The sequence below is a fragment of the Miscanthus floridulus genome, chromosome 16 (genome assembly GCF_019320115.1).
Source record: "Miscanthus floridulus cultivar M001 chromosome 16, ASM1932011v1, whole genome shotgun sequence".
Classification (NCBI taxonomy): Eukaryota; Viridiplantae; Streptophyta; class Magnoliopsida; order Poales; family Poaceae; genus Miscanthus; species Miscanthus floridulus.
The window spans coordinates 81,107,789-81,119,943 of NC_089595.1; the positions used below are offsets into that span (position 1 = coordinate 81,107,789).

The following is a 12,155-nucleotide window of genomic DNA, read 5'->3' on the forward strand; positions in this document are numbered from 1 at the left end:
TTTTCCGACCGTTCCCGACCGCTTTCATCCCTATCTAGAGAGCCCCAGGAGCGCTCCTTGGTGTGTGACACCAGCTGAAATAATAATACAAAATAAAATTTATACGGGAATTAAACGGGGAAAACAAGAATTTTTCTGTTAAAAAACAGGATCCGTGAATTCGGTCGGGAAACAAGTCCAACCGATTCTGTTCCCGTTTCCTGCCAAATTTTCCTGTTTTTTGCCGGATTTATTCGGTTACCGACAATCTGGTGTCTGGTCGGGATAATACGGCATTCGGTGCCGATCGGGACGGGAAATTCCCGTCCCATTTTCACCCCTAGCAGGTAGATAAACCTTGAGGTTTTAAACCAAGTTTTTGTGGTTATCTAGATCCATGCCGGTGACGACAAGTGCCACCTCCAAGCATGCGACAAGCCAACCACTGTAGGGTGCATCTCAACATCCTCATCCTTCAAATTAGGGACACAGACTTCGGTTGTGTCTCTGACGTCGATCTCTAACTCTATGGTAGAGTCGTTGATGTATAGGACATCGTCGGTTTTCCAGCGAAGGCCGCTGCGGTCTCTATTCTACACTCCACCATATCCAGAGGACTTGAAAGGATCGATGTCTAAGAGGTGGGGATGAATTAGGTCACTTAAAAACTAATGACCTCTAAAACCTACTTATCAAAACATATGCAAGATATTATCTGAATGTGTAACTAGGTTTTGGTAAGTGTTGTATCTCTACCACAAAAGAGTTAAGCAACCTAGGTTTTAATCCTATCAGTGATAGTCATTGTTCTTACATCATGTCACATTCTTCGACTCGTCCTTGCAAATAAGGAGGTGATTAAGCTCATTATTAAGATAGTTGTTGATATGATGGGTCTGTTTGGTACAACTTATAAATTGTTTATGGTCAAAATAAACCAAGTCAAACAACATGCTTTTTGTAGCTTTTCTTGCCATAATTCTCCTCACAGCTCCTATTTGTCCTAAAACACAGAAAGCAGACCAGACCAACTTATTTTGCTAGTGTTTTTTCCTTCATTTGCGCAACTCCTTAGGGAAGTGCTTCTCCCCATAGCCAAACAGGACCGTTATCTAGGCCATCTCCCTCATCAACTTGGAAAGTAGTAATTAGTTAGAAAATAAAAATAAAAAATACATATTGGGCATATATGTACAATCATAAGTTAGATAAATTTAAATTGTTCTATCTAGTCTTTTATAATATGTTTCATAGGTTTAATACTGAACGTTAGATGACCATACAATCTAATCTATCCGTTTAAACTGTTTTTTTATTAATCTTGTAATTTCTAAACCTCCTTTTGGCAACATATGACAAAGTATTCTCATGTTCTAACTTAGAAAAGCACCAATTCATCGATACTCTGCATCCAAATAGGAATTGAAATTTGGAGGTTTGTTAAAGTCTAGCAAGCAATCTCTAGCGCCATCCAAACATCCTCCGTATTAGAATCACACAACATTTCAAATACAACTGCGTTTGGAATTGGGCCTCCATTTCTATGAACACAATTCAATCCAAACGGAGCCTGAATAGAGTTGGGCAGGGCGGGCCCAGGCCTAGGGCCAGCAGGCCCATGGTCCTAGTCGCGGCCCAAATTTGTTAGGAACAGGTCTTCAGTTTGGCCCAACAATGAACAGCCCAATAAAAAGGAGAGTAGGGCAGACCACGGAATCAGTCGATTGCTCACGCCGTCGCGCGCTGCTCGCGGCTCTTCCGCCTCCCGCTCGTATCACGCGCCGCTGCTCCCGCCTCCCGGTCGCACCTCGCACTCGTCGGCGCCGTCGCGGCGGCACCCAGCCCGCTCGGCCCCGCGGCCTCTTAGCAAAATCCTGGTTCCGCCGGGTAGCTGAGCTTCAAAATTCCGCCATCAGGTCGGGCGACACCGCGGGTCCAGGGGGCAAGACACGACTCGAACCCACCAAAAACCCTCGCCTCACTTGTCCCCTCGCCTCGCTGCGTCCTCCCTAGCTGCGGCGCGTCACTAGGACACGGAGATCCAGCGGCGATTCCGGCGATGGAGTACGTGAACCCTCTCACCGGCTTCCGCGTCGACGGCCGCCGCCCCAACGAGGTGATGCCTCCTCCCCCGCTTTCCCCCTCGCGCGGTTCATGCGCCCAACTCTATCTCACCCGGCGTTTGACGTCAAGCAGATGCGGCAACTCAAGGGCGAGGTCGGCGTCGTTGCGCGCGCGGACGGGTGAGTAAGGTTCCCCTCCTCCGATGAACGAGAGCGAAACGAATGACTATTCGATTAGGATTGCGGACGGCGGTACGGCGCTCGCTTTTGATCGTTTCTGCTGTTTTTTTTTGTTGTTGTTGTTGCTCTGTGCAGGTCGGCGCTGTTCGAGATGGGCAACACCAGAGTCATCGCCGCAGTCTACGGCCCTCGAGAGGTGATTCCCCTGATCCTATTTGTGTATCTCGGCGTGCGTGTGTGAATCGTGATACATAGGTCATGTGCACCACGTGTTCGAGGAAATGTCTCTCAGAAGCCTACGTTTAGTCGTGTTCTGTTTGGTCTGTAGTTGAATTCTCTGAGCCAACCTGACCTTAGTTTATTCTTCAGGGGTCTTTTTCAGTGAAGTGGGGATCATATGGAAAAACTAGTCTATTGTTTACATTCTCCATATGCATGAAGAGTGTTTGAAAACCACTAGGATCCAGAATGGCCTCTGGACAGTAAAACATTATTTGTTTATACACACTGTTCTTTCTTGAGATATACTGGAGAACTTTTATGGAAATTTCAATCACTCGCGTTCTTTCCTTACTGTTATACTACAACACCAGGGAACCCTGAGAGTCATAGGGCTTAACCTTCTATTGCTTTCGTACCTCCTTATTTTCTTCTTCCCGTTGTCAGGAAGAGCAATTTACTTTTCAGTGTAACCAAATAACTAAAAGTTCATGCTCTTGGATTGTTCATTCAGGTTCAGAACAAAGGTCAGCAATTAAACAGCAACGATGCTTTGGTAAAGTTTCACTGCCCAAGTGCATTCTTTCGAGGTTGTCCTTTCTGATGTGTTCCTGAGAGTGTTCTGTATGCAGGTTCGTTGTGAGTATAGGATGGCAGAATTTAGTACAGGAGATCGGAGGAGAAAACCGAAGGGTGACAGGTACATTCCAACTTGAACACAGTAAAATTTGATTAAAAAGAACAGCCCAGTCCTTGGGCATTCACAGCTTCTGGTTCATTTACTATCAGAATAGATTTCTGACGTGGCAAATGTGTATTATTTTTCTCTCTACCTTATCAACAAGCTTCTTTTCCGTGCATCCTGTGTTTTCAAAATCACAATTGACTTTCCCAATAGAGTAAAGAATCCTCAGTAAGTGTATTGCTGTCAGATGTTTTTATGGATGGCTTTGTTGGCTGCACATGCCAATGTCGCTAGAAGCCTGACATGTCCAGCCCATCGCAGCAGTGCCCACAGATGCAACAGAGGATTAGCGATGGGATTAGTTGGTTTGTTTTGTTTCTTCAGAGGAAAATTAGCTTGTTTGGTAGTCAGTTTGTTAGATTGGTTTCTTAGGCACTGAGCTCTCAAAGGCATTGGCTATTGAATTTAGCAAGCAAACAGTTGTCCCTAATTCATCTAACCTGGCCTCCACCTCTTGAGAGGGTGAATTTGCCTCCACCTCTTTGCCTAATTCCCCAATTCCCAGCCATATTGGTAATTTAAGTTGTAATCAATGTTTTCAAGTCGTCCAGTCGAACCTAGTCGCCATGGGACCGACCAGGAGACTAATCGCGATTAGTCGTCGACCAGGCCGATTAGTCGAGCCTAGTCGACCCCTGGTCGTCCTATATATCAGGACATATATACCTACTATATATATACCTATATATACTATATAGTATACACAATGAAGGGCGGGCCTGGTGCAAGCGGTAGAGTCTTACCGCCTGTGACCGGAAGGTCCCGGGTTCGAGTCGCGGTCTCCTCGCATTGCACAGGCGAGGGTAAGGCTTGCCACTAACACCCTTCCCCAGACCCCGCACAGAGCGGGAGCTCTCTGCACTGGGTACGCCCCTTTTTAGTATACACAATAAAGCAAGCATCAAGACTACATTAGTGTTTAGCTGGTGACTTACTTGTGGGAGTTGTTTTCTTCTCTTTTCTGCCATGTCCAGAGGTCCATATTCATGTCCCAAACTTCATTTCTTTGCTGACTTGCTGCTGGAAGCCTAAAATACCAAAGAAAACCATAATTAACAACACTAATGTAGTCTTGATCTTGACACAGCTCAACAGCAGCACTGCTGCAGCAGACCATAGCAGCTAGCACATAGCAGACCATAGCAGCCACACAGCCAGCATATTACATAACCAAACAAGTTCAGTACACATAAGCTAAAGTGTTCAACACAGAGTCACAAACATTGACATTTAACAGTCCAACAAAAGTAGGCAACTAGCCATCTAATTAAGAAAATCAACATTAAAATTAAAGCCTCCATCTCCATCTCCAAATTGCAAGCCCAATAGGCCACATATAGGCCTAGTTAAACAGGCCCAAAAAACAGAGCAACCAAACTAGTCGTCCATGTCCTCGTCGGACGATTAATCGCGATTACTCTTCGATTAATCCAACGACCAGCTTTCTGATCGAGCTAGTCGCCTCGGTGCCCCAAATCGGTCACTAAGGACTGATAAGGATGATTAGTCACGATTAATCATGATTAATCGGACGACTTGAAAACACTGGTTGTAATTCAGTGCCTTGATCTTATTCTTTTTCTTAGTTCCTTTCTCCGGTTGTTCCTTTTTTGTCCCTTTGTGTTTGTACTTATGAACTTTTCTCTCTATATATTCTAATATGTTATAATCATCAGGGGCGTGCCCCTCCTGTTTTCCATTAAAAAAAAGTAGGTCATGGTTAAGATCAGAAATTTCATGAGTAGCATCCAGCGTAACAAACAGTGCTGCATTGCTGCAGTACAATTTAGTTGACTTGCTTTATTTGCTGTTGGGGTGAACACCCAATGCGCAAAATAGATATAAGTTGCATAAACTAAAGTAGCGAACTAAAGTGGATTTAGCTTGAAGGTACATGGTGTTTCATTTCCCATATAACTATGATAGTGAACTAACACTACAATCATCTGGCAGGCGATCAACAGAAATTTCTCTTGTTATTCGACAGACAATGGAGGCAAGCATATTAACACATTTAATGCCACGCTCACAGGTTGGTTCTGTTTAGTGACGTGTCCTTTAAAAAAACTTCAGATTTTTTATATGATATCAGAGCCAACTTCCAATGCTTGTTATACTTTTTTTGCAGATTGATATATATGTCCAAGTTCTTCAAGCTGATGGCGGTAGGTGTTCTTCTTTCCTACTTTCTGACTGTTGAAGTTGTCTCCAGGCTGTATTTACTCTCAGAACCCCTCTATTATTTATTCTGGAACAAATTTTTTTTTTTTTTGTTATGTGCTAAAATGAGGTCAAGCAAGGGCATTTTTTTCCGTGGGCTGAGTAAATCTAGATTTATGCTTTTTTGCATGATGAGACAAGCTGGAGAATGTATACCACTTATGATGTGTGACTTCCCTTAGCTACATTACCCAGTATACAACAACAACAACAATATAGCCTTTCAGTCCCAAGCAAGTTGGGGTAGGCTAGAGTTGAAACCCACCAAGAGCCCCAAGTCACGGTTGAATCACTTCAATAGCTGCTTTCCAAGTACTCCTATTCAAACATAGATCTCTAGGTATATCCCAAGCTTTCAAATCTCTTTTTATTGCCTCTTCCATGTCAATTTTGGTCTTCCTCTACCTCTCCTCATATTATTAGCTTTGGCTTAGGACTCCATAATGCACTGGTGCCTCTGGAGGTCTCCTTTGGACATGGCCAAACCATCTCAACCGATGTTGGACAAGCTTTTCTTCAATTGGTGCTACCTCTAGGCGATCACATATATCATCGTTCCGAACTCGGTCCATTCTTGTGTGACCGCAAATCCATCGCAACATACGCATTTCTGCAACACTCAGATGTTGAACATGTCGAATCTTTGTAGGCCAACATTCTGCTCCATACAACATAGCCGGTCTAATCGATGTTCTATAGAACTTGCCTTTTAGCTTTTGTGGTACCCTCTTGTCACAGAGAATGCCAGAAGCTTGTCGCCACTTGATCCACCCTGCTTTGATTCTATGGCTAACATCCGCATCAATATCTCCATCCCTTTGTAGCATAGATCCCAGATACCGAAAGGTATCCTTCTTAGGCACTACTTAACCTTCCAAACTCACATCTCCCTCCTCTTGTACAACTCCGCTAAAGTCGCATCTCATGTATTCGGTTTTAGTTCTGCTCAATCTAAAACCTTTAGACTCAAGGGTTTGCCGCCATAACTCTAGTTTCCTATTTACTTCCGCCTGACTTTCGTCCACTAACACTACATCATCAGCAACAACATACACCAAGAGATATCCCCTTGTATGTTCCTGGTAACCTCATCCATTACCAAGCCAAAGAGATACGGGCTTAAGGCTGACCCTTGATGAAGCCCAATTTTAATCGGTACTCATGCTATGGCATATTATTCTTTTGTTTCTTGGAAATAATTTAACCATAGTTTTTGCTTCAAAAATTATTATCTTCTTGACCATGACCATGTGTACAACAGGAACAAGGTCAGCTTGCATCAATGCTGCAACACTAGCTCTTGCAGATGCTGGGATTCCAATGCGAGACATTGTCACATCTTGTAGTGCTGGATATCTGTGTTCTACTCCTTTGCTTGGTAAGACACCTACCTAATTTTCATATCTTTAATAGTAATCTTATGGTATAAATAAAATTCAAATAATTCTAATGTACTATGCCAGACCTGAATTACCTCGAAGACAGTGCTGGGGGTTCCGATGTCACCGTTGGCATTCTTGCAAAGATGGACAAAGTGACTTTGCTTCAGGTAGTAGAAAGATCATGAATCACATTCTTGCCTCCTCAAGATTCTCTGTCTCTAGGCCCAATCAAATTATATATGTTTTATTGCATTTTAATACCTACAATACAATGTTATTTCTTCTTAAACAATGTTATTGCAAATAGTTGAGTGGCTGAAATTAAATTATTTTTTTAATGTCTTGTGGTATGTTTCGCTGAATAGGGGCTCATGTTGGGTTTCAACTCTAGCCTACTCCAACTTGCTTGGGACTAAAAGGCTTTGTTGTTGTTGTTGTTGTTGTTGTCAGTTTTTCTCCTGTGAAATACATCTTTTGTGTTTGATTACTGCATAGTATTATTCTTTTGTTAGCATCAGAAGGAAGCAACTTAAAAAGTACTGTTTCAGATGGATGCAAAATTACCGATGGATACATTTGAAAATGTAACGGGGCTTGCAATAGAAGGGTGCAAAGCAATTGCAAGTTACATCCGAGAGGTAAACAACTTTTTGTTGATATTCCATTATTCTTGCCTGCATTTTATTAGTTCTTTTTCTGTTTACATTGACTTCTACCAGTCGTTGACCTTTGGAACTTCTGGGTTGTTGACGATCGTTCTGAAACAGGTGCTATTGGAGAACACAAAGAAGCTTGAGTGTCAGCGTGGTTAACCTTAGGAGGTGCATCCCATTTGCCCAGTTTGTTTACACTTGAAGCCTTGACTAGTCTGGGTAAAACTAAAATGGTTTATCTCCATACTCGGCAGTGCATGCAGATTAATGACCTGAACTTGTCGAAGATTGCTGACCCAACAATGGACATCACACAGCCATTAAAATGTCTTACTGGTTGTGGATGGATGGCTTTTGTGCATCGTATTGCTGTGCACAGGAACTTCCTTGGCTTGCTTGAACTTCCAAGGGAGTATGTGCAAGTCATCAGAAGTTGTTCAAGGCAGCTTGTCATCATCAGAGATACAAGATATGCTTCCATGTTTAAAATTATGAGGAACCTGGAATTGTAATACTCAGTAATTCCTGTAAACTGATATAAATTGAGGGTGACATTGTACTGCTAATCCTCCGTAAGGTGTTATTGGAATTTTTGTGACAGTTCCTGTAAACTGTTTTTTTTTTAAAGGAGAAGGTCCAGTGGGGCTCCTGCTCAGCCCCAAATCAAGGCGCCCCCAAAATCCCTCCCTCCACTTTGGCCCTATTCGCTTCTCTTATAATTCGTTTTTTTCAGCTTGTTTTCTTAGCTAGAATAGTGTTTTTCTCTCACAACAAATAAATCAGCCAGAACATTGTCTTAGCTTTTTTTTTTTTAGGAAAGCGAACGGAGCATTTGGTAGAGCATTTGTGGGCAATGCTACAGTGCTGCCTAGTTTTATTGCATTTGCTATGAAACCCACCCCTCCACTCCCACACACCGACAGGGGGCACCCTACTCAGACAAGTAGGGGACTTGTTTTACGGCGTACTCTCTCCATTTTAAATTATAGTTTGTTTTGACTTTTTTGACCTGACCATTCGTCTTATTTAAAAAATTTGTGCTAACATAGTTAAATTTAAGTCATTATTGAAGAACTTTTGTTAATAAAGCAAGCCAAAAAAAAATGATATTGTGCATAAATTTTTAAATAAGACGAGTGGTCAAACTTGAGGTAAAAACGAATTAAAATTTGGAACGAATTTAGTACTATTGAAGTTGCTTTTTTCAACCCTTCTATGTACATAAAGTTTTGCTATGTGATTTTTTTTAACAAAAATTGTTGATTTTATCCCTTGACAATTTATATTTTAGCACTTAGACCTCTCTTATACGTAATTTCTAGCTCCGTCTTGCTTGTTCCCAAGCAAAGTTGCATAACTCTTGAATACAGCAACTGAAGCATATACTGAGGTCTGAGGTGCAAATACTTGGGACTCGGAAGTTGTGTAGGATATTTTTTAGCTTGAGATGTAGAAGAGTCGACCATACAGCCAAAAAAAAACAAGGAAAACACACACACACACACACACCAAGCTTAAGAACACATCATCAGCTCAGCTCAGCTCAAGGGGATAATCTCTGTATCTCGCTGTGTTTTTTTGGCTTCTGCTGCACCCCCCGAGTCTCGTCTCTTCATTTTACTTTCTAGCATCCCTCTCTTTCCAAATCCCAAATCACCTAGGCAAGTTTCGCCTCTTCATTTTACTTTCTAGCACCCCTCTCTTTCCAAATCTCCGAGGTTAGTATGAAGCTGCTCCATTGGCTGGTGGATGGTAAATTGACACCGTCCAGAGGCACAAAGGATGCTAACTTGCCAAGTTCATTAACTGTAGCACAGTCCAAAGTCGGTTTTGGAAGGCTGAGGGTAGGGATAAAAATGGTACGGATATTTTCCGACCGTATTCGAAACCGAATCCGTTTAGAGGGATTGAGATCTATCCGTATCCGAGTCTAGATATCCAACATCTGATACCGTATCCGTATCCGTATCCGAATACTCAAATCGCATATTTATAATGTCGATATCCAATCGTATCCTATCCGACATAGTTGACACTATCCGTATTCAAATCCGAATTCAGACAGAAATATGAAAACAAATGTAATATCGGTAATATCCGTCCATATCCGATCCGTTTTCTAGCTGAGGGCATGTTTCTGATCTAATTACAATAGCTGTTGAATTTGAAAGCTTGGATAACAAGTAACTACCCCAAGGTTCAATAGAGGATGAGTGAGAGGTCGTCTTTTAGTCACTGTCAACCGTTCCACCTTTAAAAGAATGTTCAGTCCAAATATGATATGTGACCTTTAACTAGAGTTTTGATGAACACTGAATTGACCACCAGAATAAAGGGGCAAACCCAATGCCAGCAGCTCCCACACGAGTGGGGTATAGAGAAGGGATAAACCGAAACAAGTCTTTCCCCCGCAAAATCTACAGAAAGGCTACTTCGAACCCACGACCTGGTGACTCAGTGAGACAGCTCTCACCAGTCAACACTGCACCAGGCCTGCCCTTCTTAGTTGACCACCAGAATAAAAATACAAAAAATACATCCAAATCACAAATGAAATGCCTTTAAAGTATGACCGAACTGATTACAGAACCGAGCTTCTAGCAATTAGATACTCCGAACTCATGTAGTCCATCACAGTAAGCGAATAACACTGCAGTGCAGATGACAAACCCGATCAAGTGGTCTTCTTCTTCTTCTTCTTTGACTTAAGCATCACAAGACCCACAAAGACGCTCAGGAATGAAAGGAGAACTACGCCGGCCAGCACTGGTATCAAAATCGCATACTCTTGAGGCAGGAAGTACTTGTGCACAAAGTGATCGCTGTCAACGAATGGCTAGGGTGGGAACAAGAGGAACAAAATAACCATTCAGAAATAAAGTCATAATAGTTCTACTTGAACTGAAACTGAAAAAAGCTTAGAAATCACTAACCAAAATGATGACCCAGAATGTATAGTATGTAAATATGGATAAGCTTGTCAAAGTCAGTAGAAAACCGACTACCTTATCACCCAGTTCCATTTGTCTGAAAGTAGTAGATGAAAAACCTTATGAGATGAATGATTATCACAATCCAAAGAAGAAAAAAATTGTTCTATGATGGGCTCATAATCTGAACTGCACATATTCTTGAATGCTTGTTCCCTTTGATTTTAAAAGTACGTTCTAGGAGGGGATTCGCTTGCTGTTTCCATAAAAAAAAACAATAATCTGAGTTTCAACAAAATTGCCACATAGCCTAAACTGAATGAACTTTTATCAAGAGAGATGAGCCGCCAATCCACTGTTTTACCAATACGCAATGTGCCATGTCATAAAGTGCCTAAATCCACTGTTTTACCAATGTGCAATGTGCCATGTCACAAATGCAAGAGAAACAAACAAGAAAATAACAGTTAAAACAGAAAAATAATAGTTTACTAGCACTCGTATACTGCAATGTGCCATGTCATAAAGTGCCTAAATCCCAAATTTAGGCATTGCACATCTGGATATGCTGCAGTTCCTATTGTACTGCATATCTGTGCAAAGTGATATAAAGATTACAATAGTGATGCCACTACGCCAGATTGCTACAACTGCAAGCATCAAACACAACTAGAAATTTCTATTATGACGGAGCAGGAAACAGTACTATCACTGGAAAACCAAACTCCCATATTAGAAAATCCAAGCATTGTTTTACTTCCTGTTTATTTTGTTGTAAAAGAGTATGTTAGCAGCTAACATGATATGATACAGTAATTTCAGGTAAGTAACATAAATTCTCAAATAACAAATTGGAATGGGCATCCTATACAGAAGTTGAAAGCCTAGAGGTCGAGGATGTCAGCAGTTCTAAAAGTAGGAAATCAAACGAGGGAACACTAGGACTGTTTACTATACCCCACTTACCCAGTATTGAAGACAATTACATCACTTTACACAACTTTATACAGATCCTTAAGCAAAATGTCTGTCCTGGTAGCTGCTCAGTTTTACTATACTGATTTGTAAAAGTGGTTCATGAGCTCAGACTACACACATCTCCCTTCTTTACATGCCTTAAGTACAAAGTGTTGGTTGCTTATTTGTACATAATTGAGTTGGCTACTCGAACAGCAAAAAAAACCCTGAGTTGTTTTCTTTTATTCAGTATGGCAGGTATACTACTACAATGAACATTTTATTTTGTCCCAGTGACTTAAAAGTAGAACTATAGGAATAACTGAGTGATACCAAGTGCAATTCATCTTGGCTGCACAGCATTTTCTGTTTACATTACTTGCACATGTTATTAGCTTAAAGTTCAGGAGTTGTTTCCCACATATTGAAATAATTTCTAAATTTATTACTCCCTCCTATTTAAATATATGACGTTTAGGACAAGCCTTGTCCTAAACAACATATATTTTAAAACAGGGGTAGTACATTTTTTTTCCTCCAACACACAGGAGAGCTGCATGTCATTGAACAAAACCTCAACACCACTAGGCCTTTCGTACCAGTTTGGCACCACAGATCGGCTTCATAAATTGCATGCATCACTGCCTCTGCCTGTATCTCTAAAGAAGCAACTTCAAAGGCGCAGTCACTGTGGTGCTTCGAAATGATCCATGCATTGTTGAAATTTGTTACTTTTTCAACGTGAAGATAGTAAAACCATATTCATGGAGTTATCCTAAATGGTCCCATCCCTCCTCTCCCACATATTTGCATCCAAATCCACACCA

The 12,155-nt window shown here is 41.5% G+C and overlaps 2 protein-coding genes across 3 annotated transcripts in view; one reads left to right on the forward strand and one right to left on the reverse strand.

The window, feature by feature from the left end:
* The first annotated feature begins 1,688 nt into the window (after nt 1–1,688).
* Nucleotides 1,689–8,105, forward strand: LOC136512458 (exosome complex component RRP41 homolog). Of its 2 annotated transcripts, none has more exons than XM_066506417.1 (12): nt 1,689–2,095; nt 2,176–2,222; nt 2,358–2,418; nt 2,956–2,997; nt 3,074–3,141; nt 5,140–5,218; nt 5,315–5,351; nt 6,668–6,784; nt 6,870–6,955; nt 7,337–7,426; nt 7,556–7,609; nt 7,705–8,105. In XM_066506417.1, the coding sequence occupies exons 1-11, from the start codon at nt 2,039–2,041 to the stop codon at nt 7,598–7,600; spliced, it is 729 nt and encodes a 242-aa protein (XP_066362514.1). In that variant the 5' UTR covers nt 1,689–2,038; the 3' UTR covers nt 7,601–7,609; nt 7,705–8,105. The 2 variants fall into 2 exon arrangements, with proteins under 2 accessions (XP_066362514.1, XP_066362513.1); XM_066506416.1 differs by having other exon boundaries at nt 7,696–8,102.
* Nucleotides 8,106–9,528: 1,423 nt separating this feature from the next.
* LOC136511759 (dolichol-phosphate mannose synthase subunit 2-like) overlaps nt 9,529–12,155 on the reverse strand; it is a 178,194-nt gene continuing 175,567 nt past the window's right edge. The window contains exons 5-6 of the mRNA XM_066505792.1: nt 10,375–10,468; nt 9,529–10,277 (exon numbers count right to left, since the gene is read on the reverse strand). Coding sequence (XP_066361889.1) covers nt 10,116–10,277; nt 10,375–10,468 — 256 coding nt within the window. The 3' untranslated portion in view covers nt 9,529–10,115. The remainder of the gene's footprint in view (nt 10,278–10,374; nt 10,469–12,155) is intronic.

Bases quoted from the DNA above. Each gene is read 5' to 3' on its own strand.
- LOC136512458 (XM_066506417.1), top strand. From the start codon at position 2,039: ATGGAGTACGTGAACCCTCTCACCGGCTTCCGCGTCGACGGCCGCCGC. The intron at 2,998-3,073 runs GTAAAGTTTCAC...TTCTGTATGCAG, and splicing joins TAAACAGCAACGATGCTTTG to GTTCGTTGTGAGTATAGGAT. The intron at 5,219-5,314 runs GTTGGTTCTGTT...CTTTTTTTGCAG, and splicing joins ATTTAATGCCACGCTCACAG to ATTGATATATATGTCCAAGT.